This window comes from Chelonia mydas, chromosome 7 (genome assembly GCF_015237465.2).
Source record: "Chelonia mydas isolate rCheMyd1 chromosome 7, rCheMyd1.pri.v2, whole genome shotgun sequence".
Classification (NCBI taxonomy): domain Eukaryota; kingdom Metazoa; phylum Chordata; order Testudines; family Cheloniidae; genus Chelonia; species Chelonia mydas.
In genome coordinates this window covers 45,560,112-45,588,110 of record NC_057853.1, presented here as the reverse complement: position 1 = coordinate 45,588,110, position 27,999 = coordinate 45,560,112, and the positions used below count along the sequence as shown (strand labels likewise).

Sequence of the window (27,999 nt, the reverse complement as noted above, 5' to 3'; positions counted from 1 at the left end):
TTCCCGCAGACGCCCAGAACTCCACTCACGCAAACAGAACAACCCCGTGAGCCAATCCAGCTTCTTCCCCACCAGGCCAGCGAGGAAGAGCGAGATAGATTGTTATTGTTCTCTCACCTAGTAATTACCGCCTGGATGCAGGATACTATGGTGATGGCAGCCATATAAGTAGCCAGATTAGATAAGGGAATATGTCTCTTTAGTTTACTTTGCAAAAATTAACCCCTCAGACCAGACTCGGAGATCTGCGATGAGTGTGTCAGCCCCGCCCCACTTCCCTGCTCTTGTGTCTGACCCCCAATTCCTCCTCCTGTTTCTCTCGGTGCCCGCTGATCCCATGCCCCATTGTGCCCCCCCCACTTCTCCCCCCCCAGCCTCCTCCCTGTTCCTGCTTTTCTCTCTGTGGGAGAGACCAGAGAACAACCTTCCCCCAGCCTGGCTGGCAGGTGCCTGGGAAGCTGCACTGGGATCCTGATCAGCAGCCGCTCCCTCCTGAGCTCCTCACCCACAGCATGTCTCCTGGGTAGGGCACCCCCATCCCTACAAGCCAGGCCACATCTCCTGAGGCCACTGTGCAGGGCGAGCAGATCTCCCGGGGCGGGGGGGAATCTGTGGCAGGCCCTGTTTCCTAGGCCTCTCGAAAACAGGGAGGGGAGTCCCTTGATCTTTCCCCTCTGCTGGGATCTCCCAGACAAGAGCTCCGAGAGCAAGAGCAGGCCACAGAGACGGGCTCATGCCAGCCCCTGGATCCAACCCCTGCTGAGTTCTTCAGCGCCAGGGTGACACACGGGGGGAAAGCTGACTGCAATCCGCACACGCTTTTATTTACAGTAACAGAAGGCCTCAGAGCACCCTGCGGCTCACAGACTCCAGCACTCGGGAGTGTCCCCCAGGGCCCCAACAGAGACTGTTGGGAGTTTAACTGGCTATGGCAGCTGCACCCCAGTCCTCTCCTCCAGGCAGCATGGCCCAGGGACTCCGAGTGCAGGAGCCACGCATCTCACGGCACGTTGTAGAGCATCTCTCCAGGCCTGTGGGACTCAGGGATCCTGAGCCAGCAGGCAACAGAGGCGCTCCCGCAGCCAGCCCACTGAGTGCTGTCATCTAACCCTGCTGCAGGTGGCACCCTGGGGTATCGTCGCCATCGGCACAGCAGGCCACCGTCTCCCAGAGCTGGAGGGGTGCCGGGCCTGCGGGGAAGCACCTCAGAGGCGGAGCTGGAGCAGGTAACGGATCTGGCACTGGCTCTCCCGGTAGATCAGGTACTCGCTCTGGCTGAAGTAGGAATCCCGGTACTTGGCCACTGGGATGGGCTTCCCCTGTGGCACCAGCACCTTCCTGCCCTCCATCTTCAGCTCCTGGTCACAAGCAGGGTCTGGGGAGGGTGGGACAAGGAAGGGGTTAGCGCATGGGGCTGGGCCAGGAACTGCCAGCAACAGGCTCTGCAAGACCCCCACTTATCCCATTGCCAAACCCCCACTCTCCACCGTCCCCCCATCTCCCGCTCCAAATCCCCCCTATTTCTGTTGTGCCCCCCCATTGCCAGCACCTTCAGCCTCCTCCCATTCTGAACCCCCACAGGCGGGGAGCAGCCCCCAGCGGGGAGGTCAGATTGGGGAGCACACTCACCTGGCTCAGTCTTGCCGCAGGCGATCACGCTGTCGTACCCCGGGGGGGCCTCGCACAACGACGGGTCGTCCTGGGTGATCCGATGCTCCTTGCCTAGGGCCACCTCGTTGAGGAACATGATCCCGATCCGCTGGGAGGTGCAGCTCACTGGAGCGGAGAGACCGGCCTGTGCTGCTAAGGCTGGCTGCAAGGCCCACTCCCATACCCAGCCTGGCTGCCAACCTGGCACAGCCTGCCCTGTAGCGTTTCCCAGCAGTGCACTGAATTCCTGGACTGGGGGCTGCAGGCCAGTGGCAGGAGTGGCGGAAGCTCCCTATAAGTTGGGGGCGCCACCAGCACCCAAACCGGAGCCCCACCCCTACACTGCTCCTTCTCCCTGAGGCCCCACCCCCTGCTCGCTCCTCTCCCCCCTCCCCCACGCCCCCGTTATTCGCTGTTACGGCCGGAAAAGAGTGATGGGGCCCTGGCCCCCTCAGTTCCAGCACCCCTGGCCAGTGACCCAGAGCACTCTCTCCTGAGGGGCTGAGGACTGGCACTGATGGGTCCCAAAGCGACTCCTGTCCCCCATCCTCCCCAAGAGCAGGACTGCGAGGCGGGAGGGGACAAAGCAGGGAATGCTGGGGGAGGAGGGGGCCATGGATACATCTAGGTGTGGTGTGCTCCCAGCTGCCATTGCCCTGGCTGGTTCTGCCCCTTTGCCCCGCCCTGAGCTGTGGGTGGGGCAGCACTCCCTGTACTTCCAATCACTCCTCTGCTGTGGCCTATTAAGGCTGCTTGGAAAGCTGGGGAGCCCTGCTCCCCGAAGCCAGGAGCTCTCCTCTGCCCTGAGAGGAGGGGGAAGCTGCTCTCCTCACTTCACGCTCCCTTAGTCTAACCTCTGGCTCTCACCCTCGTCTGTGGATCCCACCACCCTGGCATGTCATATTCAGCCCTGCTGCAGCTGGCACTGACAGCTGGGCCACACCATCCAGGAGGGTGCAGGCCTGGGGCAGGAGAGAGAAAGGGGGCCCTGAGAATGTAATGCCAGGGCTTTCCACTGTCCCCAGACAGATACTCGCCCTGCAGAGGCTGCCAGTGTCTCCCCTTGCCTGGAGGGGATCAGAGAGGGGTGGGGGAGGAAGCGTGGATGGCTGGGAGAGCACCCAGACCAGGCAGCCGCGGGCCTTACCGTATCCCATCGACTTGCCATTCTCGGAAGCGAAGTAAAGCCCCTTGCCCACACGCCCGCCGGAGTGCGGCATGATGCGCAGGCCGCTCTTCAGGATGGCAGCGACAACAGCCACGTTGGTGCCGTGCCATAGCAGGCGCCGGTTCTCCAGGTGGTCGTGAGCCTTCATGCGCTCGCCCTGCAGAGCCGGACAGGCGCAGTCCTCAGCTCCAGACAGAGCGGGGGCTCAATGTCTGCAAATGCTTCGCACCCCCAGGAGACTCCGCCCATGACCTCCCTGATGCAGAAGGAATCTCAGCGCTGGGGGAAGGGGCTGGATCTACAGCCCTGCAGCCCACAGGACAGATGTGGGGACCAGCGAAAGCAGTATCCACTCCCCCCACTGCTGTCCTGGGGAAGGCAGCCGAGGGGCTGGAGGGTAGCTGAAGCTCTGAGACCCTGTAGCCTTCGGCCTCTGCCCAGGCTGCCAGAGGCCCCATCTACAGTCAAACCTTCACCCGTTGCCAACATCAGTTCTGAGCCACTGCCATCAGCCTCCCTCCGCTGCACCCACGAGTGCCGGCCGATGAGACCTGCCCCGAGCACAGTTAAATGGTCCGCGCTGAACCCAGGCAGAGCAGCTGGAAGCTGCTGGGGCTGAGCCTGCGCTGCAATGGCTGCACGGCCAGGGCGCCGCTGGCTCTTGGGGCCTGACACCGAGCCGGGCGCCGCACCCAGCAGCTGTTTGCGCCCAGTGGGAGCTGCTGCGTGCCGAACTCTCCCCCACCTGGCCAAGGAGTGAGCGCCCATGGACACATGCGCCCGCGAGCGGCAGGGCACTAGTTCTCTCACCTCTCCCTCCCTCTTCACCTTCCAGATGTTCAGGATCTTGACCTTCCGGTGGCTCGACCCGGTCTTCTCTACGTAGGTCTGGATCACCTGGGGGGAGACCAGAGTGATTGGGGGGCACCTGGGGCGAGAGCAGGCAAGAGCAGTCCTCTGCTCGCCCTCTCAGTGCTGGCACCCGTCCCTCCTGCCCTGGCTATCACAGAGGTCCACACGCGGGGCCCCAGGGTTGGGGCCTGCCCCACAGGAGCAGGTTTCTCTGCTTGGAGCTGGAGAAGCCTCTGGCATGACGACAACGGAACACGTTCGCTCCCTCCGCACCCAGAACTGCCCTTCCCAACACCTCCAGCACCTCCAGCTCAGACCGACAAGATCACCAGGCCTGGGCTCCCCCACAGCCCTGTCAGCTCCCCTAGCGGAAACCCTCAAGGCTCTGGAGGCACTTAGACCTGGGGAGAGAGGCGAATTCACCGACCCCAGGCTCCTCCCCGGTTTGGAGAGCCCATGGGGTGCTGAGATATCCTGGGGAGGGGGGCACACACATCCCGCCTGGCAGCTGGGCCCCTGGAGGAAGCAGCTTCCTCTCCATCCCAGACAAGTGCTATGCAGGTGGCGGGGCTGGCACTGTACAGACCAAGACAGAAGTGCCGAAGAAAAGACCCAGTGTCCCCAGGCATTCCCTCAGGGATGTGACAGCCCACAACCCCTCTCACACTGGGCTAGTGACCCCCACATCGCTCCCCTGTCCAAGCTGCTGCCTCCACCAGGACACTTGGCATGTGCCAGCCCCTCCAGACCTGATAATCCTCGGACGCCGGATCCACCAGGGTGAGCTCACACTTCAGAAGCTCATAGTCCTTGTCCAGCGGGTGAGGCACTTCCTCCACCTTCACCTCCTCTTCCTCCTTCTCCTTCTGCGCCTGCAGGCTCTGGGCCAGTTCAATGTCTGCTAGCACCTACCAAGGCAGCAAGCCGGGCTGATGGGAAGGGTGGGTCACTTTAACCCCTTAGTAGCCCTGGAGGCTCCTTCCCCCTCCTGTCCAGAGACGGCTTGCCCAAGGGTGGGTGTGACCCCAGCTGAGGTTTGTATGCCCCGCTGCCCTTCGCAGCATGGCTTCAGCCTGCCCTCTCCTGCCCGGAGGCTCCCCAAAGGGGTCTGGTTTTACACACCTGGGGAAGGAGAAGCCCTTTCGCCCGCAGCGCCCGTGGGAGTTTGGATGCACACTGCCCACACGTTCTTCAGCGGGCCACCCTGCTGGGGCGGTGGTGGGCAGCACCATGCCCCCTAACCCACTGGCACCCAGGAGAGCAGCAAACACACCAACAAGGAGACGCCGCAGACTCCGGGTGGCTATTTCCCCATGCAGGGCCAGGCCTCTTCCCCCTCTCACAGGGCACTCCGGCCCCTTTCTAGGACCAAGGAAGCAAATGGCACAGTACCACCCCACGTCACCGCCATGGCAACAGCAGGGGTGAAGGTGGTAGCTTTCCCAAGCGCCGTCCTGGAGCAGAAACTCCTTCCCCCAGCCAGGAGGAGGCGCTGCACTGCTGGCCCCAGGGAAATCCAGCCGGCCTCAGCCCAGGGCAAGGGGGAGGGAGAACATTCCCATCTGGGAGACTGGGCAGGCAGCAGGAAAGCTGTAAGGGAGAGAGGCCTGACCAAGGCACTGGGGGGGGGGGGGGGTCCCACCCTAGCAAGCAGGAGGAGCCAGCATGGTGCAGACCCAGCCCAACTGCCACGGGCAGGGCCCTTACCAGCAGCATGTCCTTCTTGGCCTGGACCATCTCCTGCTTGTTTATGGTGCAGGGCCTGGAGCGGCCGAAGCTGTGGGGGATGATGGTGTAGAAGCGGGACGACAGCTCCTCCAGCTGCTTGCCAGGCAGCGGCTGCTCCTGCAGAGCCGTCTCAATGGCCTCCAGGGCCTCAAAGCCCTTGGCAATCTGCTGCTTGCTAAGCTTCCCCAGCGGCATCTTCTTCACGTCTGGGGCAGGCAGACAGGCATGGGGAGGGGAGACAAGCAATGGAGGGCTTAGGTGACGGCCAGTAGGGGCACCTGCATCCCCCCTCAGACCTGAGCCTGATCCCTTCCCCTCGGGGGCCCCAGGGCAATCCCACACACAGACCCCTGGGCTCATACAAGTCTCCCCCATCCCCCAGGGCAGTGGGGCAGGGCTCTGTGGTGTGGGTGTGGGCTCTGGGGTGCGGCCAGGGATCAGGAGTTTGGGGTGCGGGGGGGGCTCTGAGTTTTGGGGGGGCTCAGGGCTGGGGCGCAGGCTTACCTCAGGCGGCTCCCGGTCAGCAGCGCAGCAGGGGTGCTAAGGCAGGCTTCCTGCCTGTCCTGGCACCGCGGACCTCACTGCACCCCAGAAGCGGCCAGCAGTAGGTCCAGCTCCGAGGTGACTCCGCGTGGCTCTCGCCTCCCGGCACGGGCCCCCCCCCCCCCCCCACTCCCATTGCGCCGCCCCCCACCGCCTAGGAACTGGATGTGCTGCTGGCCGCTTCCAGGGTGCGGCGCAGCGTGAGAACAGGTAGGGACTAGTCTGCCTTAGCTGGGCAGGACCGCCAACGGGACTTTTAACGGTCCGGTCGGCGGTGCAGACCAGAGCTGCCATGACCCAGTGCTTTACAGGCCGCGACCCAGTACTGAATCATGACCCACAGTTTGAAAACCACTGATCTAGAGCACCATGGCCTGGCCCCTCTGACCAAGCCCTGGAGACAGCTAACGGAAACACTGAGCAGGAGCCGCGGGCTGCAGCAGGGCTGATGGTGCAGGGGTGTGTGCTGCCTCCCCCCTGCCCCAAGGGCCCCGCTCCCCACTGTACCGATATTCATGGTCTGCATGGCCTCTTTGAACATGTCATTGCTGAAGATGAGTGAGATCAGCTCCTGGGTGGCCTTGTCCAGGCTGCAGGGCAGCGTCCTCTGCTTGGTGCGCTTCCCTCCATCCACGCTGTCCACCTGGGGGAGGGGAGAGGAGAGCTCTAGCTCCGACAGGCAGAGGGGCTCCCCTTCCGGAGGACATTCCCACCCACCCCATGGGGCATTCCAATGTTGCTATGCCAGCCACCAGGCCAGCTGCAGGGAAAAAGCTCCCCAGAGCCAGCAATGGATCCCCCCAGCCCTGCCCGGCCACCCCGCCCAATGGAAGTTTGTCTCCAGCAGGGAGCTGCCCTGAGGGGGTGAACTGGGGCCGTCACCTGAAGCAGGATGTGACACTTCGCCACCTGTGGGCCAAACCCCGAGGCCCTCGCTCACTCCTCATGGAGGCAAAGCTTCCACCAGCTCCTGTCGCGCTCTCGGGCAGCAGCCGGACACGTACCCAAGCCAGGAGTTCAGGACATGGCCCCTGCATTGCAACTGCACAGCCACGAGGGGGACTGCCTTCCCTGCTCCCCCAAGTCTCCAAACGGGGTTGTGCCAGTCCCTCAGCCCCATGGCACATATGTCCCTAGCTGCCTCGGGCAGGTTCCTGTTTTCCGGGCTCCATGTGGGGGCAGCCTGGCTTATCCCGGGGGCCCCCAGTCACACACCTTCACGGTCACTTCCTGCTCCTCCTCGGCCCCGTGCTGCACCTCGATCAGGGTGTACTTGCCAGGGTGGGCCACGAAGTTCTCCCGCTCAGCCCAGCTGTTCTTGGTCTTCTCCCGGAACTTCTTCTCAAAGTCCTTCTTGGCGGCTTCCAGGGAAGGAAAGGGGCTGAGCTTCGACTGCCCCACCTCCCCCTAGGAATGAAAGAAACCCGTGGCAGGGTCAGGCTCAATGCCCTGTTCCTGTGTTCACTGCTCACCTTCCCCTTCAACTCGGGGCTCCCCCTGGATTGGGGCTGCAGCTGGCCTCTACAGTGCAGCAGTGCGCACCTTCACACAGGTGCAGCCTGTGGAGACTACAGGCCCCAGCTTGCAATTCTCCATTTAATAAAGGCAACAAGGATGCACTGCATGCTGGGTAGTCTCCACAGGCTGCATGTATCTTCCTGGGACATGAATCCAATTAACTAGCTCTCCAGCTAAGCCCGACTCTGACTCTCCTGCATGCACAGCTTTGCCAAGCCACCCAAAATGCCACACTCATATTCAAATCCCAGGGTAGGGTTCTTCTGGCTAGCCTGGGTAAGTCAGACTAGGGACATTACAGACAGAGGTGGATTTTCCTGCCAAAGTGCAATGCCCTTGGCTAGTTTTTTGCCTGGGGCAATGGATGGGAAGAAGTGTTTACTTAACAGTGGTTTCCCCCGCTTTGCCAAGTCCCCATGCCCCTGCAAGAATAGCCACAAAGAGGAAAGCAGCAGGCAAGAGAACCATGTTGGGAGCAGGTGGCTCCTATCTGGGCTTGATTCCATGGGATGGTCTAGGCAGGGTGAGGAAGGAACCCAGATGTCCAGGGAGGCAGGATTCTTGGGGCCCATCCTTGCCCAGCTTTGCAAATTCTGCTAGAGTCCTCGTCGCGGAGCAAGGTTTGGAAAAGGTGTTTGAAGTACGAGGAAATTCCCAGCTAAAAACCTTTGTTAGGCTGGAGTCAGGGCTAAGCAGATGTTCAACTCACCCTTTTGGAAGGTGCCTTTAAAGAATGCTGCCAGTGCAGTTTAAAAGACAAAACCAAACCAGAACCCTGGAAAACTTGGACATGCGAAGTTAATTTCTTATTTGAAAAATGCTTCAAATGACGCAATGTGTGGAATTGCCCAACCAGACAACCCTAACTCTGCCCCAGAGCATCAGCCCATTAGGTGAGCTTCTTACGAGTACTTCAGCTCGACCATTTGTCACATTTTCAGAGCAAATGTATGTGTAACCCTCTCTGTGGCCCACCAAGAGGCCATCAGCCACCATCTCTCTTGGGCGGAGACCCACATCTCACTCCCTCCTGACCAGGGACTTTAAAGCTGCATAGCTTTACACTGGAATATCCCCAGCAAGCCAGACTGCCCAGCAGGCCTGCGCCTGCACTTTGCTCTCTCTCCAAAAACTCTGACCAGTGTATCAGCAGCAGCTGTACCTTACCACACAGCTCCTTCTAAGCAAGCACATATATTCTCAGGGTAAAAATATTACAGAGATAACGTATTAAATCAATAGGTGATCCCACACACATGCTAAAAGCTTACCACAGACCACTCCCAACTCCAGCCCAGGCACTGGTAAATTTCTTGAAAACCCACAGTTGGCTTTTCCCCACGGTTACAAGTTAATCCATCTAAGATCCAGAACCAGGACAAAGGCCCTGAGTCAGTTTAGGCTCAGGCTACTTATCCTTATCCCTTTTTTTGACTGTTGGTCTCTGGAGAATCCAGTTTGAACTAGTATACGCGAGCGTCCCCAGGAGGTGGTACCTCTCTGGAGGTGTTATGACCTGAGTGATTTGCCCTGACTATCCCATTCTGTTTTCACTTCCTGGAGGGGCTGCGGTAACCCTCTCCCCACGAAGTGCATACAGCTCTGGGCTCACAACAATCCACAAACCTGGCCTACACCTAATATCGGCTGGTCTCCCAAAGTGGGGCAGGAAGTTGCTCTGTCTGTCACACTGTCACTACAGGCTACCAGAGCCTTGTTTTTCTGGAAGTTAAAGCTACACCAGCTGCAACCTGCACAGTGTAAAGCAAACTAGGGCAGGGACAGCCCTAGAGCTCCTGGGACCTTGTCAGTGAGGCACTGGGTTGGGCTGTCCCTTGCATGGCTCGGCCTCCTTGGGAGCATCGAGCAGGGATCTGAGTCACCAGGGCTCAGGGTGCTGAGGCTAACAGCCCTGGTGCTAAAACTGGCTGCAGCCCGGACTGTCTCCCCATGACACTGACATCAGCAAGGGGAGTTCCTAGAACTAGAAGTGGGTTGAGACTGACACCTAGTGGCCAGGGAGGGAATCTCACTATGGCAGCCAATGTAAATCACCTGTTTACATGACAGTGTCCATCCCCCAATGTGCTGGGTATTGCATGCAAAGCAAGACAGCCCCTGCAGAGCTCACAGCTTGAAAGGTCCCTTTTGGAGAGGGAGCCAGACACCCACATCAGCCCCTCTCAGGGGGACATGCCCGGTGGCTTCAGCCCCCCTTTCCCTGGCCTGTCCGGAGTGGGAAGGGTGTGCTGTGCCCTCCCCGCGTCTCCCCACGGAGACTTTTGTGGGGTCTATTACCTCCAGTACCCAAGGGGATAGGGGCAGGGGGAAAATAAGAGCATGTGGATCAGTGCTTTGGGAAGGGGGTGGGAGCTTGGGACCCCTGTGTGCAGCAAGTGGGGATGGTAAACTTGATCTGTGGGGTGAGGGGTGGCAGAGGGCGTGACCCCTCAGGGGGATGGAGGATCCCACGTGCTGTGGGGATGGGAGGGGGGCGAACAACAAGAGGAAAGGGTGAGTCATGATTTAGGACTCTGCACTGCTCAGTATAAGCTTCCCAAGGAGCAGCGTTCGGACCAGAGCTTCCAGGAAGCACAGAGCATGTGTCATTCGTGCCCTGCGGGGGGACAAAACCCAGACACTAACTGCGCTTCCACTTAGCTCAGGGGGATGTGGGGGAGCTCACTGGTCAGCTCCAGGGGGTGCGACCAACAAATGGAGCTTCAGAACCACATTTCACGTGGATCTGATGGGACCCAAGGCAAACAAACACGGCGAGCAAGCAACCAGGAGAGAGCCGGTGTTTGAAGGGGGGCCATAATGCAAGCACACAAATAAACAAACAAATGCCAGCAAGTAAAGGATGTAGTTTAAACACCCAGCTTCTGCACGGGAGGCAGGTGCCGTGTCTAACAGCCCTGGATTTAGCTTACTGCCATGTCCCCTAGGATGGGTGGCCCTGGCTGGGCCTTGGCCTCATGGCAGCAGAGGTAGATCCTGTAACAACGCCCCCTGGAGGCTGGCAGAGAGAGGCACTGGCCCAGCTGTGGCAGTGGCTGGGCAGGGAGCAGGACACTCACCACGCGACCCCAACGGTTCCAGCAGCTGTAGCTGCCATTCTGAGCGATGAGCTGGATGATGTAGAACTTGTTGTTGTTGTTCCCGATGTTGGTCTGGTTCAACATGCAGTCGTAATCCTCGTGGATCTACCCAACAGACCACAGGGGAGCAGTGAACTCGAGTGGCCCCTCGAGCAGGGATGGCTACACGACTGCTCTGGGACAGCCTGTGCTGGGGTCAGACAGGGAGGGGCTCCCTGGGGCCAGGATCCCCAGGACTGTCCTGTAGAGCAGTGTTAGTAACGTGGTCTGCACTGGGAGGGTCACGGAGGGGCTCCCTGGGGCCGGGATCCCCAAGACTGTCCCGTGGAGCAGTGTTAGTAATGAGCTCTGTGCTGGGGTCAGACAGGGAGGCACTCCCTCGGGCTGGGATCCCTGGGACTGTCCCATAGAGCAGCATTAGCTGATGGGTTCTGGTGGGGAGAGGCTCTTTCAGCTCTGCCTAGCGCTGGAGGCCAGAGCGCTTACCAGCTCCCAGGGACCGAATCCTTGCAGCTCTGCCGCAACCCACGAACTTACTTCTTTCCCAGAGCTCATGCAGCGGGCTCTCTGAGCGCCAGCATTTAGCCTCAGGGCCAGGCAGGGCCGGCCTTAGGGCCAGGCAAACGGGGCCCACGCCCAGGACACTGTAGCCAGGGGGGCACCACAAGGGGCTCGCCCTCCCACTAGCTGGTTGTGGCCGGACTCCTCTCTTCACCGTCTCCTCCCTTGCGCTGGGCTGACGGGCTTCTCCCTGACCCCAACCCCCTGGCCCCTCCCTCACTCGCTCCTCAGCGGCTCCAGCTCTGCCCCAGCCCCAGGGAACCCAGAGCAGCACGACTGGGGCTGGTCACTGGCGGCACATGAAGGGGGGGGGGAATGGGAGGGGAGACTTAAAGTGACAGTGGGCTCGCTGTCTCTCAAACTTTCCTAACACACACACACACAAGCTCTCACACCCACATACACTCTGTCTCTTACAGTCCCCCAACACAGATTGGGGTGTGTGTGTGTGTCCGTACATTTGAGCCCAGCCTGGTGATCTGACAACACAGTCTCACACTCCCCAACACACACAGTCTCTCACACAATCCCGACAGACAGTCACACACACACAGGCACTCTCTCTCTCTCTCACACTCACGCGCACACACACGTATTCTTGTTGTTATTACTGCTTGGTACTTCCTGTAAAAATGCTTGTGGTGAGCCAGGAGTGGCTAGGGGCTACAGGAGGGCCCTGGGCTCTGGCAAGATGCAGCCGCCACGTGACAGCGCAAAGCCCACCTTGAGCCGCAGGCCAAGCGCCAGGCACCACAAGCCACCACAGTAGCACAGAAGTAAGGGGCAGTACACCAGGGGTTCTCAAACTGGGGGTCGTGAGGTAATTACATGGGGGGGTCACGACTTGCCAGCCTCCACCCCAAGCCCTGCTTTGACTCCAGCATTATAATGGTGTTAAATATACAAACAAGTGTTTTTAATTTATAAGGGGGGGGGTTGCACTCAGAGGCTTGCTATGTGAAAGAGGTCACCAGTACAAAAGTTTGAGAACCACTGCAATACACCATGTACCATGCCACCCTTACTTCTGAGCTTCTGCTGACAGTGGCCTAGGAATTTGCTAGTTGTAGCAGTTACTCATTGTGACATTATCTGATTAAAACATGACCATGTAGATCATTGTTGCAACCACTGTTACATTTGCAACAAATCTTGTACCAAATGTGGCATGTAAGATGTCTTTGAAAAGGTTACGGTTTGCTGAATAGGTTTATGCATGCATCATTTTTGTATTTGAAGTTACGAGTATTGGCTCTATACCTGTATTTCATATGTTTACCTTGTGAGCGTTACCCCAGGAGCAGTTAGCCAACACATCTTGAAGGGACTAGTCAAAGTAACAGGTTTCAGAGCGGTAGCAGTGTTAGTCTGTATGAGCAAAAAGAACGAGGAGTCCTTGTGGCACCTTAGAGACTAACAAATCTATTTGGGCATATGCTTTCATTGGCTAGAACCCACTTTATCAGATGCATGGAGTGGAAAATACAGTACAGAGGTATAAACACACAGAATATGAAAAGATGGGAGTTGCCTTACCAACTGATCCCCCACTTGGTAAAACAACTCCCATCTTTTCACGTGCTGTGTATTTATACCTCTCTACTGTATTTTCTACTCCATGCATCTGATGAAGTGGGTTTTAGCCCACGAAAGCTTATGCCCAAATAAATTTGTTAGTCTCTAAGGTGCCACAAGGACTCCTCGTTCTTTTAGTCAAAGTAAGTGGCTCATCAAGGGACACTTAACTCACAATGGACCATGGGAGATGCCCACCTACATTGAATGGACTTTCATGTGGACATTCCATATGAAGTATAGGTAATGGCCCAGAGGTGATGGGGGCGGGGAGGGGGGGAGGGGCTGGGAACCTGTAGGAGCCGGTGGGATGGTGGAAGGGGGAGGCGCCAAAATACAAGTTATCCCAGGGCGCCATTTTCACTAAGGCCGGCCCTGGGGCCAGGTGACGTGGGAAGGCGTCTCCTCCTCCCCAGGGGACCCTGCTGCCTGAGCCTCACTCATACCTGGGCATCACTGCCATTGCTCAGCTGGCAAGCAGAGTCGATCTTGGCTTTGAGCTTCTCCTTGGGAGCGGTCTTCAGTGCCTCCATGGTGGAGCGGATGCTGTCCTCCTCCGGCTCCTGCTTCATCTTTTTGTCCTGGGCTGGGGCCTGGGCCTTGGCAGGCGACTTGCGTTTGGGGGCCATTGCTCCCCTGCAGCGATGGCCACCCTGCTGCAATAAGAATTAGGGCCTCCATTAGAGTCACTTATGTCCTGCAGAGGCAGGATGGAGGGTGAGGGGGCCGTTCTCTGTCGCAGGCCAGCAGCCTGCTCAGTTCCCAGGATTATCCCAAAGCTACACTAGCAGTGGGTGAACACCAAGAGCTCTTCAGGATTGGGTCCAAGGAGGATGGCTAGTCTTGTGCTTATGGCACCTGGAGACCTGGGTTCTGCTCCCAGCCCTGCCACTGACTTGGTGTGTGAGCTGGTGCAAGTCACTTCACACTCCTCCGTGCCTCAGTTTCCCCACCCATAAAATGGGGATAATAATCATTCCCCAGCTCGAAGAGGGGATGTGTGAGGCTTCATCTCACTAGCGTGTGTTGAGTGCATGGAGATCCTTAGATGAGAGATACTTCACAATAGTCTAGAAAAGCTGCCATCGAAATGTCCCAAGCCCAGGTGCCCTCCCGTTGCTAGTGCTAGCCCAGCTGGACTACACTGAGGCTTTCCCCAGCCCTTCCACTGGAGCCCTCACAGGACAACTTCCCATATCTGCTTAGCAAAACCTGCCTCCTTTCCCCACCCTAGCCCACTAGCCCCACGCACACCAAGAGAATGCAAGCACACCCCCCACCACTGCTACTGTTCATTTTGGAGCACTAGGAAGTGTGCTGAGCATACAAGGAACAAGCTAAGCTCCAGCCCCTGTCCCAAAGAACTTACAGTCCAAGGCCCAGGGGCTGGGACAGACGGGATGCGACTAGGAAGGACCACACAGTGCTGAAGGATGAGGATTATGAGTGGCAGAGGCAACCAAAGAGGAAGAGGGGGAAACCACTGACCCCCAAAGGATGTTTAGTTACAGTTTAGGCTCAGTCCTTGGTCCACGCAGAGCAGTATGTCTCTCCCAGAAAAACACTGACAGGAGACTAGCTCAACGAATGAAATACCCGTCTAGTGCCCGGCGTTGGGCAACGGCTCCGTCCAGCTGAAACAACTTGTAATCTGACAGTGGCTGTGGCCCAGGGGGCGAGCTGCCAATGGGGAGTTTAGCCTGCTGCACTCTGTGGCAGGCTGGTGAATATGTGTTTCCAGCACTCTCCTGCAGAGCCTAAGTCCTGGACTGCGTTCCAGGCATTGCTGTTCCTCTCCCCCACCCCACCCATGGGGGCCATCCAACCAGAGTGAGAGGAGGGGCAGCAAAAGCCCGACTGTAACCAGGTCCCTGATTCGGCTGTATCTGTAGCATGGGTGGGTCCTTACTCCTTGAGGGAGTGGTGGCGATCAGATGCTCTGATTCCCCCTGCTTAAGGGAAGGCCCTGTCTGCACTGGAGTGGGAACCAAGTTTGAAACCCTCTAACTCTCTGTTTAAACACAGATCTGGCAAAGGCAGTTTCTAGCACTGCTCACCAGGCCATTGTGGGCAAATGGTCTGGCATTCTGAACAATCAAACCAGGATGTCTCTCAAGCCCAGCGCTGCCATAGCTTAGCACAGCCAAGGAGGAACGAGTTTTGCTGGATCCTTATTTAAATGCCCCCTTACATTTGAGCCCAGCCTGGTGATCTGACAGCACACGCGCACACCCCAACTGAACCACACCCAGTCAAACCCAGACAGCCTCAGCCCAGTTGACATCAATGGGGATTTCAACCTCAACCCCCTGAGTTAAACCTCCAGACTTCACTCAGCATCCAGCTGCAATGCAGCAAAAAGCAGCGCGATGGGATTATGTAGCGACACAAAGCACGTTGTGTTAGGATGTACTGACACAATAAGTGTGTCCTCCACAACAAGCAGCTGAAAGAGACAGCCCCTTAGCTGGCTGGAAGCACGCCCCCTTTGGGTGATCATGACATGCAGGTTTCTTTGGTGACTGGTTGCTGACTGAGGAAGTTTTAAGGGGTGGGAGAAGTGGTGTCACAGATGTGTCAGTTTTCTGCAGTATCCTTGGGAGATCTCACTGAACTAAGTTTGAGTCTCTTTGGGGCTCATTGTATTAATAATACATTAACCGTTCATTTGAGGGCCCGGATTGTACATAACTGCTCGAGAGAGGGAGATGAGAGACCTGGGGGTTCACAGAACTATAGCGAACAATGGGCCAGATAAGAATGGACTACGGGAACAAAATGTGTTAAGTGGTTTTCATGGGAAAAAGCTATGGGGAGGTGAAAGCAAATTCTCCACATCCAGCTATGCAAAAACCTGGCGGCCTTTTGAGACCACACCCTGAGGTGTGAGCCGTTGCCTGCTGATTACTTATTGAGGCCAAGATTACAGGCTCAAGCTGTATAAAGAAAGAGCCAGGACTATTCCTGGTGGTTCTGAATCTGAGCTGGTTATTAACTCATAGCCACACTGAAAAGCCAGCTGTGGGGTTTGAAGGACTGACATGTCCCAGGGCCAGATGCTGGAATTGGGGTGACCTGTGGTAAGCGTTTTAGCATATGTGTAGGTTCTTTGAATGTTATTAATATGTTTATCTGTAATGCTTTCACCTTACAAATAAATGTGCTTGCTTAGAAAGAGCTGGGTGGTAACTGATAACTGCAGGCCATTATGCTGTTCACGATCGCTGGAGAGAAAGCAAAGTGCCGACACTAGTCCGTTTAGGCAGTCTGGCTTGCACAGTGTAGGCAGGAAACTGCAGTCTTAAAGATCCCCACTCAGGAGGGAGAGAGGCGCGGGTTTCTGTCCAAGAGAGGTGACAGTTGAGGAGCCTCTGGTGGACCACAAGGGGGGAAATACAGGGGCAGCTGCCCTGAATGGGGACAAAAGTGTTGTGCTCTAGTGTGCTTTTTAAGATGCCCAAAGAAAGTATATATTTTTCTCAAATTTCTTTCCTCCTCTGTTTTTTACATTATTAATACTACTACTACTTAGTTCTTAGACAGCAGGCAGGTCTAGCCTACTCTAGAAGACTCTGTGGACCACTGGAGAACTGGAATTATAACATCACAGACACCAAAGAAGTGAAATCTAATTAACTGGGAAGGGAAAGCATTTTTATTCACACTGTTTAAAACGCTGGTATTTTATTTTAACTCTACTGAATTCAAACACCCACTACGCACTTTGGAGAAAAGCTCTCTTGGTTAAAGATTGCCCTTTTAGTCCACACAAGCAGCCACCAATGAGTCCTCCAGGAAAGCCAGAGAAGACTAGGCTTGCCATGCTTAATATTTCTCAGGCAAGAAACTACCAAACCTTTCAACCTGCGAAGCCTCTAGTGAGCAGGGGAGCGGGGGGGATGGTACAAATCTATATGTGGCAGGTCATCTTTAAAATGTAAAGTGAAGGGGTTTATGGGTAGATTATCTTTTTTGCCCCCCTATTCTGGGAAAGAGGCAGAAAAAGCAGCTCAAACACAACCTCTCCATTGGGATCAAGAGAGAAATTTAATCCACCCAGCCAAATGGCAAGCACCGGTTGCACTTCTCCAAGTAAGCTTTGTTTGCATACCCTGGCACAAAGGAACACAATGCCAGCAGCAGACCCCAAACCAAAGGGGAACCTGGGTTGGAAGAATCACCCGATTTATTCCAGGTGTCCAAGTAATATAAGCCAAGAGCAAGATTCAGAAAACAAGGACCAAACAGGAAGGAAATACGGCAGGGCAGAAGAATTCCAGGCAGAGATTGCACAGCTCAGTCTCTAGTGATAAAATCCCCACTAATGGGCAATGAAGACTTGAACCTACATACTCCGTGAATACGAGATTCACGGGACTCCAGATGCATGTGGCTGTATTGTATAGCCCTAGTCCTACGCAGCTGTGTATGGGTACAGCGATACCCATAGAGCAGAATGCCCCAGAGTCTCGCCAGGCTCAGTGCACGACCAATCCCTTTGAGGGGCATTATCTCTGTAAGTGTGGTGTCTGAGTAAGCAGGCAGCAGCCCTGCAGGGCCAAAGAGCAAACAAGCCACATAAACAAGGGAGGGGTGGAGAACGGGGCCTTTCCAGACATTTCTGTGCACAGCAAAGCAATGGGAGCTTTGGCGAGGCGGAGACGGAGCAGGGAGAGCGCTCGCGTTACCCTGGGGTTTGCTGGTCCCGAGCTAGGATTTCTTTGAGGAGAAGGAGAAGGAATCTGGCAGGCAGGAAAGGTCCAGCACCACAGTTCCATTCCCAAAATTAATCATGCTACAGATCAATCCCAGCAGCCACGGCCTGAAGGCAGCAGATTGCGTGCCCTGCCCTTGAGGACTATCAGGGCTTTAACAGCAAGGGACAGAGGCACAGGGCAGCTGCAGGCTCCACTCAGCTGTTCTCCACCTGCCCTCTAGCCTGCTAGGGAAGCAGAGGTGCACTCACCCGCCTGGAGCTCCTTTGCAGACTGGGGGTGCTGGAGCTGCTCCTCCTGGCCAGCCTCAGTAGAGGAATACAAAGGGGACAAGTTTAGACAAGCCGGAGCTGGCACAGCCGCCTGCTCTTTCCACTCTCCCTACCACTCTCCTCCTCCCAGTGACCTCAGCCTTTCTGCTGCAAAGCAACTCCCCTTGTGGGAGAGGAGCCAGCTCAGCCCACAAAAAGGAGTCACCTGGCACCGGCTCTGCGCTGCGTGGGCTCAGGGGAACTGAAAGGGAGTTGCTAGGGGAAGAGAGACTACAGTGAGAGACTGCCAACCCTTCTAGAAAGGACGACGTGGGGGTAGCTCTCACCCAGGCCAGCACATTCCAGCCTGGATGCTCTCAGACTTGTTGCTGTTGGAACAATATGGTCAGGACAAGCCTCTCTTTCCCTGCAGAAATTCTGAGCTGGGTGCAGCTAGCAGGGGTGAGAACCACTGAGCTAAACAGCAGCGTGGGGGGAGGGGGGGTAAGGGCTGGTGGCTAGGGCACATGATCAGTCCAGGGAGTAAATCCTCCATCAGTGGAGCTGTGGAAATTTACACCAGCTGAAGATTTGCCCCCAGGGTTTATTTCCTAGCTGCCCCTAATTTATTTTTAAAGTGACTCTGGGCAAGTAACACCAGCTGTGCCTCCCTGCCAAACCAGGATACCAGCACCCACCAGCTCCGCACAGCGCAGTGAGCCGTGGGGATGAAGGGCACCACAGAAAGGCACCATGAATTCCGCCGCCTGGCATCTCAGTCCCCCAGTGAGGTGGGAACTTCAAGGCCCAACTGGGACCAGTTTAGATGCTCCTGTGCCCAAGTCTGAACTCCGCTAGAATCCAGTGGTCTTTGGGACAGATCCTGCAAGGTGCTGAGCACCCCACACCACTCAACCCAACAGGAGCCACAACTGCTCAGCACCCCCTGAGGCAGGCCCTTTCTGCTCACCTCCCCGCTCTGCCCCACGGGTCTGCCAAACCCCCAAAGCAAGAGTCCAGCTCTAAACATCACCTCCCAAAGCCACCACCCCACACAAGGACCCCGGCCCCAACACTGCCACCTGCTACTGAGCCTGAAACAAGGGCCCCCCTGCAGACTGCTCCCTGGCAGCGACCCGCTCCACAAGGTCACAGATCACCACCCCCAGGGCCCAGCCCCAAGCCCTCGCCCCCTCCCAAGCCAGCCCCGAGGCCCCCCCAAACCAGCCCAAAGCCCTCACCTCCCTAACCAGCCCCAAGCCCCCAACCAGCCCCAGGGTCCAGCCCCTCGCCCCAACCAGTCCCGGAGCCGCCGCCCCGAGCCCTCCACAAAACCTGCCCCAAGGCCCCGGCCATCCCACAGGCGGATGCAGCACCCCCTAGTGGCGCACTCACCCCACACAGCCACCGCCTTCGCGGAGCGCACTGCGCATGCGCAAAAAGAAACCCGCTGGGGAACGGGTCCCGTTCACAGGCAGCTCAGCTCACCAACAGGAGACAGGGGGCGGGGCCCAGCGGCAGATTTGTCCGATAGGAGGGGGAGGCGGGGCACAATGCGGGAGAGAAGGGGCGTAGTCCTAGAAGGAACGTAAGTGCGGAGGGACGGACCTGGGAGTAATTCCAACCAATGGAAAGGAGCTGAGGGCGGGGCCGGAGTGGCTCTGCCCAATGGGAGGGATGCAGGGGCGGAACCAGAGCGCCATGTGCCGGTAGCGCTGAGCGGGGGGCTACGCCAAAGGCAGAAGCATGGCGGCGTCGGGAGCGAAGAAGAAGCAGCAGCAGCAGCGAGCGGCCGCGGCGGGGGGAGCTGGGCGCAGGCGGCGCAAGGTGGGGGCGAGGTCCCGGGGATGACGGGCGCCCCGGGGAGGGGGAGATGGGGGTCGGACTAAGGAGCTGATGGGGGACTCGGGGGATGGAGGGGCAGGCTGGTGGGAATGGGGTAGGGGGCTACCTGGGGGAAATCGGGCACTAGGGGAATGGAGGGGCTGGGTAGGGGGAATGGGGCAGGCTGGGGAAAGTGGGGAACAGAGGGGCTGGGTGGGGGGATGGGGCAGGCTGGATGGGCAGGCTGGGGAAAGTGGGGAACAGAGGGGCTGGGTAGGGAGAATGGGGGAGGAGGCTAGCTGGGGGAAGCGGGGGACTAGGGAGCTGTGTAGGCGGAATGGGGCTGGGTGCGGGGATCGAGGGCTGGAGGGGTTGGGTAGGGGGAATGGGGTGGAAGGCTAGGGGGTGAGGGATGCTAGGGGAATGGAGGTGGGTGGGGGGCAAAGGGGCTGGGGGGAATGGGAGAGGAAGCAAAGATTTCCTAGGCTAGCTAAGGTAGTTGCTTATCACTTTTCCTCTGCTTATTATATGCTGGAGGTGATGGGACATTGTGGGGATCCTAGGGTGGTTGCAAGGAGTGGGCTTTCCCTGCCCATTGCCCCCCTCCTTCCAAGTTGTGAGAGGGGAGACGCCGTGGCCTGGTGTCCCCCTCCCCCTCAGCCTTGTTGCTATAGCCAGGATGTGCTGAAAGAGGGTTTTGTTCTTGAGGTCCCTGATGCAGAGGAGAAATCCTGGCAGAAAGCTGGCTTAAAGCTGAATGAGGAGATCTCCAGCGACTCTGATACGGAGAGGTAATACACTAGCTCCCCTGTGGGTGTTGCCCTAAAGGGTCCCTCAGATAGCCACCCTGCAGAGCAGAACCCAGGAGACATCCCTACCTATGCCCACCCCTCCTCCCACTCCAAGTTGTCCAGACACTGTAGAGGTGAGGGCCATAGAAATACAGAGAGAGAGAGAGCGAAATCCTTCCCTCTGGGGTTCAGTGGGGGAGAAACAAGGTGGGACACTCACAGCTCTTCTTTTGTATGCTTTTCCTGATATTGCTTTGCAACTTCCCACAATCAGGAGACAGTGGTTTCAGGGGCTAGTCCCAGACTCTGGAATGAACTCCCCCAGGAATTAAGGACCATCACTGCAGTGTGTATTAAAAAAAAAAAAAAAAAATCCCAGACCACTCCACTGCACACACTTCTCCCTTTAGGAAGGGAGGCGAGAACTCAGATGCTACAGTGTAAGCATGGCGCATGGTGTAAGTATCTACATAGACTAGAATCTGTCTCTGTGGTTCTATGCAGGCTGTTCCATCCTGTTCATTTGGATGGCATCTTGCAGAACTATAGTTACGGTTGCGTGATGCACTTTGTTCCAAGCCAGACTTTCACAGTCCCTCTCACTTAAAGTGGTGGTGGCCACTGTTTCAGAAATGTGGGGCCTGTACTAGGTGGTGAGGACCCTCTCCACTTAATGTTATTTCTTAGTTAATTACAAAGAACTTGCCCCTTTATACACTTCTAAATAACAAGGTTGAGTGGAGCCTGTTTATGTACTTAAATGGCTGCGCGTGACTGTCCCTCTGTACACAGACTTCAGTCCAAAAGCAGATTTTCTTGACTGGATACTAGATTACAAATGGCCTATAAAGTGAAAGGTGTTATGGCTGGAGGAACACACACACACACACACCCTCTCTTCCCCTGTAGCCCTACATTTGGTGGGAAGCGGAAGAAGGACAATGAGGCAGAAGAGGAGATTGAAGAGACCGCACAGGAAAAGAAGCTGAGATTAGCCAAACTTTACCTGGAGCAGCTTCGACAGCAGGGTGAGTATTCAACAGACTGGGTGCATGTGGCTGGGTAGTGCAGGGGATGCTATTGCGGAGCGAGGACACTAGGAGCTGTACCTCAGCCCCGCTGCTCTTCCTTACTGATTTGCACACAGGAGTTGGGCCTCTTCCCTGCTACTTAGGCTTCAGTGCTGTAATGACTGGACTGCTTTCGCTTGATGAAATTTACTATTAAGTACAGACCCCAAAGAAGAGGCAGTCTAACCTCCTTGGGGACAATCTAAATAATTTAATGCATTTACTCGTATATAGAGAAGTATAAAATTAAGTGACAAAAATGCAGAGTCTCATACTTCTTGCCTGCTTGCTTACTTTCCTAAATATGGCAATTCAGCATAGGTGTCCCAGTCACTACATAAATCAAATCTGCAATTTGTCTTGACATGTAACAGTTGATGTGTTGGTTGTGTTCCAAGTAACCTGAAAGAAAAGCTGTGAAATGCTTTCTTCATCATCTGCATTGTTGTGTCCTGAAGCTTGTTGTAAGTTACCTGCTGTGTAAAATACTATCTTTCTTGGATAAAGTCTGCCACAGTTGCAGAATAAGCTGCTGGTCTCTGAGCGCATCACCTGAGGTGTCAGGCCTTGCCTAACCTGGGACAGAATTCTGCAATTCTCCCACTCTTAGACTGGTCTACCATATGCTGTGTATCAAGCCCGGTTATCCTGCAGGTGTGATTGAGTTTGGCGTCTGTGGTTCTTCCCTTTAGGATTCTGATCAGCGGTAATGTAAGATAGGTGACTTACCGCTGGAGTTCCCCCTTGCAGATTGGTGTGGCATAGCAGCTTTCTCCTCATCTAGCACCCCTGCTGACAGCTGGTCCAGCCCTGCAGTGGTCTCTTCTCATGACATGGCCCTCTGGTCAGGTCATGCTTTAGTCCCATGCATTTTGGGGTAACAGTATCACAGGTACCAGAACTCTTCCACACTTCCCAGGGTTGATCCTCTGCAGGCTTTGCCCCCATCCCAGGCTCTACAGGGCCTTTTCTCTCTTACAGAAGGCTGCCTCCCCAGGCTTTCTCCCTGATGGTCTGGCTCCTCCCAGGCCACTGACCCTCAGGGCTTCTTTCCTAGAGTCTCTATTCTCCCTGGCCTGCTTTAAGGGTTCCCTTCTCCCCCCTGCCCTTGCCCTCCAGGAACATTTCCAGGACACAAGTTCCTTTCTGCAGGCTCCTCTGTGGTTCCTCTCCCAGAGAGTGGAAGCTTCCAGGAACCCCTCTCCTGGGACTCCTGCCAGATTTCTCTCCTTGAGAGGATTCCTGGACCACCTCCTAGTCTCCCCAGGCTCTAGTCCCACAGAGCAACTGCAAAGTTTCTCCCTCCAGCCCCCTTCTGCGCGGATAGCACCATTAGCTGGGCTTCATCTTCAGCTGGGTTAACTGGCCTTTCCCTGCCACAGTGACCCTCACAGATGTGTATAGTGCCAAAACAGGCTCTTAAAACCACAATTTCTATGTTGCAGTAGGAACAAAACATTGGAGAGAGAGAGAGGATTATAGAACAGAACAGTCTAGACACATCTGCCTTACCTAAAGGCTTACAATCCCCTGCTGTTAGCCTAGGCAGGCCTGACCTCTTCAGACAACCTACCGGGTATCTGTCTCAGTTCTTTTTCCCCCCTCCCTTGAGAGAGGGTTCCTTTTTAACCCTCTGGCAGCTTTTTTACTCTGTTCCTGGGCTCTGACCCTTCTGGTCGACAGTCCTGTAGGCTCAGCAGGAGACAGAGCCAGAATCATCAAAGCACAAAGGCCTGGCATTGTCCTTAACAACTCTCTGGTGTTTGTGGAGTGCTGGCTTAGCTCTTCTTCCGCAGCTGGTTTTCCCAGACTGCCCTGTTGATCTAAGTGGCTGGTCATACAGTAAGCACCCCAATAACCAGGCCAACATACAGAACTTGTAAGTTACAAAGCAGCTCCAAATCATCAGTCTGCATCCAAGATCTTGTCATCTTTCTACAGGTTTCAGAGTAGCAGCTGTGTTAGTCTGTATCTGTAAAAAGAAAAGGAGTACATGTGGCACCTTAGAGACTAACAAATTTATTAGAGCATAAGCTTTTGTGAGCTACAGCTCACTTCATCGGATGCCCGATGAAGTGAGCTGTAGCTCACAAAAGCTTATGCTCTAATAAATTTGTTAGTCTCTAAGGTGCCACATGTACTCCTCATCCTTCAACGTCTCATTGGGGAAGCACAAATAGGGTGACATTAAAGGATCTAAACTAGGTACGTGCCAGGTTTAAAAGACTTGTAAGATCTGCTAGTGAGACTGTGTTGCTATTCATAGATTCCAAGGCCAGAAAGACTGATCATGTAGTCTGAGCTCCTGTATAACACAGGCCAGAGAACTGCCCTGAAATAATTCCTGTTTGAACAAGGGTGGATCTTTTAAAATATGCTTTATATCCCCCTTATATAGGATTTGTGATGGATTTTCCATCACTGGCACACTTGGTAAAAACTGTTCAATGGTTAATTACCCTCACTGTGAAAAATGTACAACGTACCTCCAGTCTGAATTTGTCAGCCCCCTGTAACTTTATCCTTTGCATGTAATGGCAGTAAAAGACTTTTTTTTTTTTTTTTAAACCAGGTTAAGGGTAAATCTAGATGGCTTGTACTTAACATGCTAGGAAAACAAGTCTAACTGTGACTACTATAACAAGAGGGCAGTGTTACTACTGTAGCTTATTCTGGGGAATGCTTCAGAGGGAGTGTAGCAGTTAGATCAAGAGGCCTGGATTCGGACCTTGGATCTGCTGCCAACTTACTGTGAGATGTTGGGCAAGGCTGTCCCTTCTCCGCACATCCATTTCAATGCTTGTTAAAGTGGGGACAATACAGGAGCCATGGGCATGATGCAGTCCTAGCTTTCAGCTGCATTCACACTAAGCCCTGGCTCCGTCACCCGTTTTGTTGACAAAATCACCACCTAACCCAGCAGGGAACTGACCCAAAATAGGCCTTTGCAATGGCAGGAATATCCCGAGACACTAGCAGCTTTAAGATTCCATTGCACTTAACAGCAAGCACATCATGTTTTCCCAAAAATTTCTGTGCAGTGCTAAAGGATGCATAGACTATATAAGCTTGGCTCTTACAATGCCCCACTTGTCCTAAGAACCCCTATAGACTAGAATGACCCAGTGAGGAAGCTTCAGGTGTGTCAGTCACATCTGCAGCACCACCTATCCAGCCGTTTTAAAAATAATCCCCAGAAAAGGATATAAAACTTTTATGCAGCCAGATGAAGTTCTGAAGAATGCTCAGGAACTGCTTATAGCACGGGCACAGGGATAAACTCTGCCTTAAAGTGGTAATGCAAGGGCTAGAGTGCTTAAGTTTCCACATGTTGATATGGGGGATGCGTGGTCTGCTGTTGGCCAGGAAACTACTGTAAATGAGACTGGGCCTGATGATCTGGGATCTAAGTCTGGAGCAACAGGGCTGACCAGGCAGTCACTGGGGACCAGCTCCCCACTTATTTGCATAGTTAAAAGCCTGTGCTAACGTTGGGATGTGTAGTTCTTGGAGGGCCGTCTGCTGCTTGCTCCTCCTCTCGGAGAGGAAGCTCTGCTAATGCAGGAATGTTCATTGCTTCAGTCGTATGTCACCAGCCTTCTTGCTGTGCATGGCGAGCTCCATTCCCAATGTGCTGTCTGTGCTTGTCTCTTGGGCAGAGGAGGAAAAGGCAGAAGAGGTGGCCTTGGAAAAGGACTTGGTTGCTGGCCGACTGAAGGAAGATGTGGTGAGTAGGCTGCTTGGGGGAGAGGAGTTAGTGGATTCAGGGGCTCCTTGCTTGCTTGCTGACATCTTCTTTTGAATCGCGCCAGCTTCTTCCCTCCTGATGCTCCTGGAGCCCTTGGGATTCTCTTTCCCCTCCTCCCCCCCACCCCCACTTTCAGCCTGCCTTTGAGGGCCTGTCTCATGGCTACAATCTCAGCAACTCCATGCATGGGAACCCTGGCCTCTGCTAGGCCGAGAGGTAAACACACCCATGGGCCTCTTCGCATATTCATGTTTAAACCATCAGTATTCTTAAGGTGCCCCTCACCTAGGTTGCCTAACAACACATGTTTTAGCTTAGTGTTAATATAAGTATTGGGAAGTTCTGTTCATTTGAATGTATTCTACTCTCTCCACAATTCTGTCCACCCTTGTCAAGTATCGCATAACACCTTGGGTTCGTAGAAGTAAGCTTTGGCTTAGGAAGATAGGAAAACGGTCAGGATCAGGACACAGGAGTGTTTTACCGTAGCAGGAGGTAGGGAGTAAAACTCTCAGGCTACTACTAGAAAGTCCCAAAGGAAAAAGCCAAGACCATGTTCTACCCTCTTGCAAACAGCAGAGGTGCTTTCACGGGCCTAGTACCTGGAGTGCATGCTCTCAGAACAAAAGAGGTAAAGTGGGTACAGCATAGTACCAGAAAAATAACACAGAAAGCTGATTGGTTAAATCCAGTTTCAGGTGATGAACACAGCACTTCTTGTAAATGGGTAGGATATAAAAAGATGGCTTTAGGTGAATTTAACACTTCATGAGAGCTTCCCAGAGCCAGGTTCAATATGATACTGTTCTTCCTGTCCTATGCTTTTTATTGGCTTTTAGCAACAATAGTGACATAGATTATTTGGTTTTCTGGAATGTATTTCAGGTCGAACCAAAGCGTGGTCAAGCAGTTGACTGTGCAACTTCGGTATCCAAATTGTCCTCATTCCACTTCTTATAAGGGCAGAATAGCTTCCACTATGCAGGGACTGAGTGCCTAGGCCTTTGCTGCTCATGTCTAACTGCCTTGTACTTTCAACAGCTTGAACAGAAGGGAAAACTGCAGCGACTGATCGCCAAAGATGTAAGTTTGCAAAGCTTTGCCTGAATTGCTCTGCTTCAGAGTTGGGTAGGGGCAGGAAGAGGTCGCTGGCAGCTCATTCTCCCTTGGAGGCATGGGGGGAACAGGGGGTGTCTCATTGTCATGTGATCCCTGGACTGGCTCAATCTCCTGGCTGTCAGACTGACTGTTCTCTCACAATGCCGGAGCTTCGGACGAGCTTGCTCCTAGTTCAGTTGAAAATAACAGCATTTGCATGTTATGGCAAGGTGGCCCTGGACTAACCTGGGACTCTTGTGGATCCAGGTTTGCTCTGTGGGAGTGTGGCCTAATGGGTAGAGCACCGGACTGAATGGCGGGAGACCTGGGTTCAATTCCATGCCCTGCCACAGACTTCTTGGGTGACCTTGGGCAAGTCATGGGGCATGTCTGTGCCTTGGTTTCCTATCTGTAAAATGGGGATAATAGCATTGTCCTATCACAGGGGTGTTGGTAGTGCTCTGTTATTGGTAATGGGTGGGTGGGGGGTATATAGTACCTTAAATATTTGAAAATCTTGGCCTTCTAAAGTTGGGTGCTGACAGCTAGATCTTCGTGGCGCTGCACTCCCACTGAAGTCCACGTATGTCCTATCCTGGGGATAAAATAGCTCGCAACCACACATGTTCTGTGGTGCCGGAGCACTTTGTTAATGAGGTGCTGCGTGTGTGAACAGTTGCAGCCTCCAGATACAGCAGCCATCCGAGTGCTGCGAGGTCACCAGCTGCCCATCACCTGCCTGGTCATCTCTCCAGATGACAAGTGCATCTTCTCAGCTGCCAAAGACTGCTCCATCATCAAATGTGAGTTTTCCCTAGGCCACCTCCCCTCTTAGTCCAATGGCTTGCAGGTTCCAGAATTTCCAAAGACCTTGTCTCCCATAACCTGGCTGTGCTCCATCTCCTGGCAGATGCCATGTTCACACGTCATAGCTATGCAGGGCAGGCTGTCCGAGCTTGTCAATTTCTAGCTTTGCTTGTAGCCTCCTCCTCTGAAGGGAGGTCTCTTGCTTTGTTACAAGCTAGATTTTAGTGCTGGAGTAGCACTGACCCTGCAAGCAGGGATTTAAATCTTCAGAAGTGTCCACTAATTTGGAGGGGTCCCCCATAGTACTTGAGCGCTCAGCTCCAAACACCTACACCCCTCTTTTTTCAGAAGCGCAATGCACACCCAGCTCCCGCTGCCTTTTGGGGCGGGAAGGGGGGGAGAGAAGTGGGTGCTTAGACCTTAGGGGCCCAAAATGAGTAGACCCTCCTGAAAAAATGAGTCTGTCGTTAGCATTCACAGTGGGATAGAAGGCAGTGTTCGGTACAGCGTCAGCTCTGCCCTCTGGAAGTTTGCTTTGGAGCTGGTGCAGGAACTCCCCTGTACTGTTAGTTGTGATCCTCCCGCACCTTGCTCTGAACAGCTGGGGATAGTTGGAATCTCCTGCCTCATTACCAAGGAGTCCTCATTAATGGAATGAGATGGGTGAGCTGGGACCGTCAGGTGTGCCTTGCTCTCTCTACTTCCTAACCCTCTGGGGAGGCACTGGCCCTGTCTCCGTGGCCCTTGGCTTGCCAAGAGGACATGCTGGCCGAGGCAGCCCTGCAGAATCAGGCAGGAGGTGACTGATGCAGTCTGCTGCAGGGGATGTGGAGAGCGGGAAGAAGTTGCACGTGATCCCTGGAGGGAAGAAGGGGACAGAGGCCCAGCACATCGGCCACACAGCGCACATTCTCGCCATGGCCATCTCGTCAGATGGCAAATACCTGGTAAGGAGGAGTGGCCAGGCCCTGCCCTCTCCCCGGCTGGCTGGCTGGCTCA

General features: G+C 55.1%; 2 protein-coding genes across 14 annotated transcripts in view; one reads left to right on the top strand and one right to left on the bottom strand.

Moving 5' to 3' along the window:
* Positions 1-803: 803 nt before the first annotated feature.
* Positions 804-19,269, bottom strand: PARP3 (poly(ADP-ribose) polymerase family member 3). 6 transcript variants are annotated; one of them, XM_027824342.3, is made up of 12 exons: positions 19,058-19,269; positions 17,663-17,717; positions 13,143-13,352; positions 10,540-10,665; positions 7,157-7,348; positions 6,449-6,584; positions 5,378-5,604; positions 4,420-4,578; positions 3,629-3,715; positions 2,798-2,975; positions 1,630-1,776; positions 804-1,375 (listed from the first exon to the last, which is right to left on the bottom strand). In XM_027824342.3, the coding sequence occupies exons 1-12, from the start codon at positions 19,093-19,095 to the stop codon at positions 1,206-1,208; spliced, it is 1,725 nt and encodes a 574-aa protein (XP_027680143.1). In that variant the 5' UTR covers positions 19,096-19,269; the 3' UTR covers positions 804-1,205. The 6 variants fall into 6 exon arrangements, with proteins under 6 accessions (XP_027680143.1, XP_027680144.1, XP_043406310.1 ...); XM_027824343.3 differs by having other exon boundaries at positions 13,143-13,349; XM_043550375.1 differs by having other exon boundaries at positions 17,667-17,717; positions 19,058-19,075.
* The window catches only part of RRP9 (ribosomal RNA processing 9, U3 small nucleolar RNA binding protein), a 20,199-nt gene continuing 11,418 nt past the window's right edge, over positions 19,219-27,999 (top strand). For 7 of the 8 annotated variants that reach the window (XM_037904889.2, XM_043550377.1, XM_037904890.2 and 4 more), the window contains exons 1-7: positions 19,336-19,489; positions 20,195-20,277; positions 21,187-21,305; positions 25,007-25,074; positions 26,137-26,178; positions 26,870-26,996; positions 27,823-27,947. In XM_037904889.2, coding sequence (XP_037760817.1) covers positions 19,409-19,489; positions 20,195-20,277; positions 21,187-21,305; positions 25,007-25,074; positions 26,137-26,178; positions 26,870-26,996; positions 27,823-27,947 — 645 coding nt within the window. In that variant the 5' untranslated portion in view covers positions 19,336-19,408. Of the gene's footprint in view, positions 19,490-20,194; positions 20,278-21,186; positions 21,306-25,006; positions 25,075-26,136; positions 26,179-26,869; positions 26,997-27,822; positions 27,948-27,999 lie in introns of all 8 variants that reach the window. The other variant, XM_037904891.2, reaches the window with a different exon arrangement.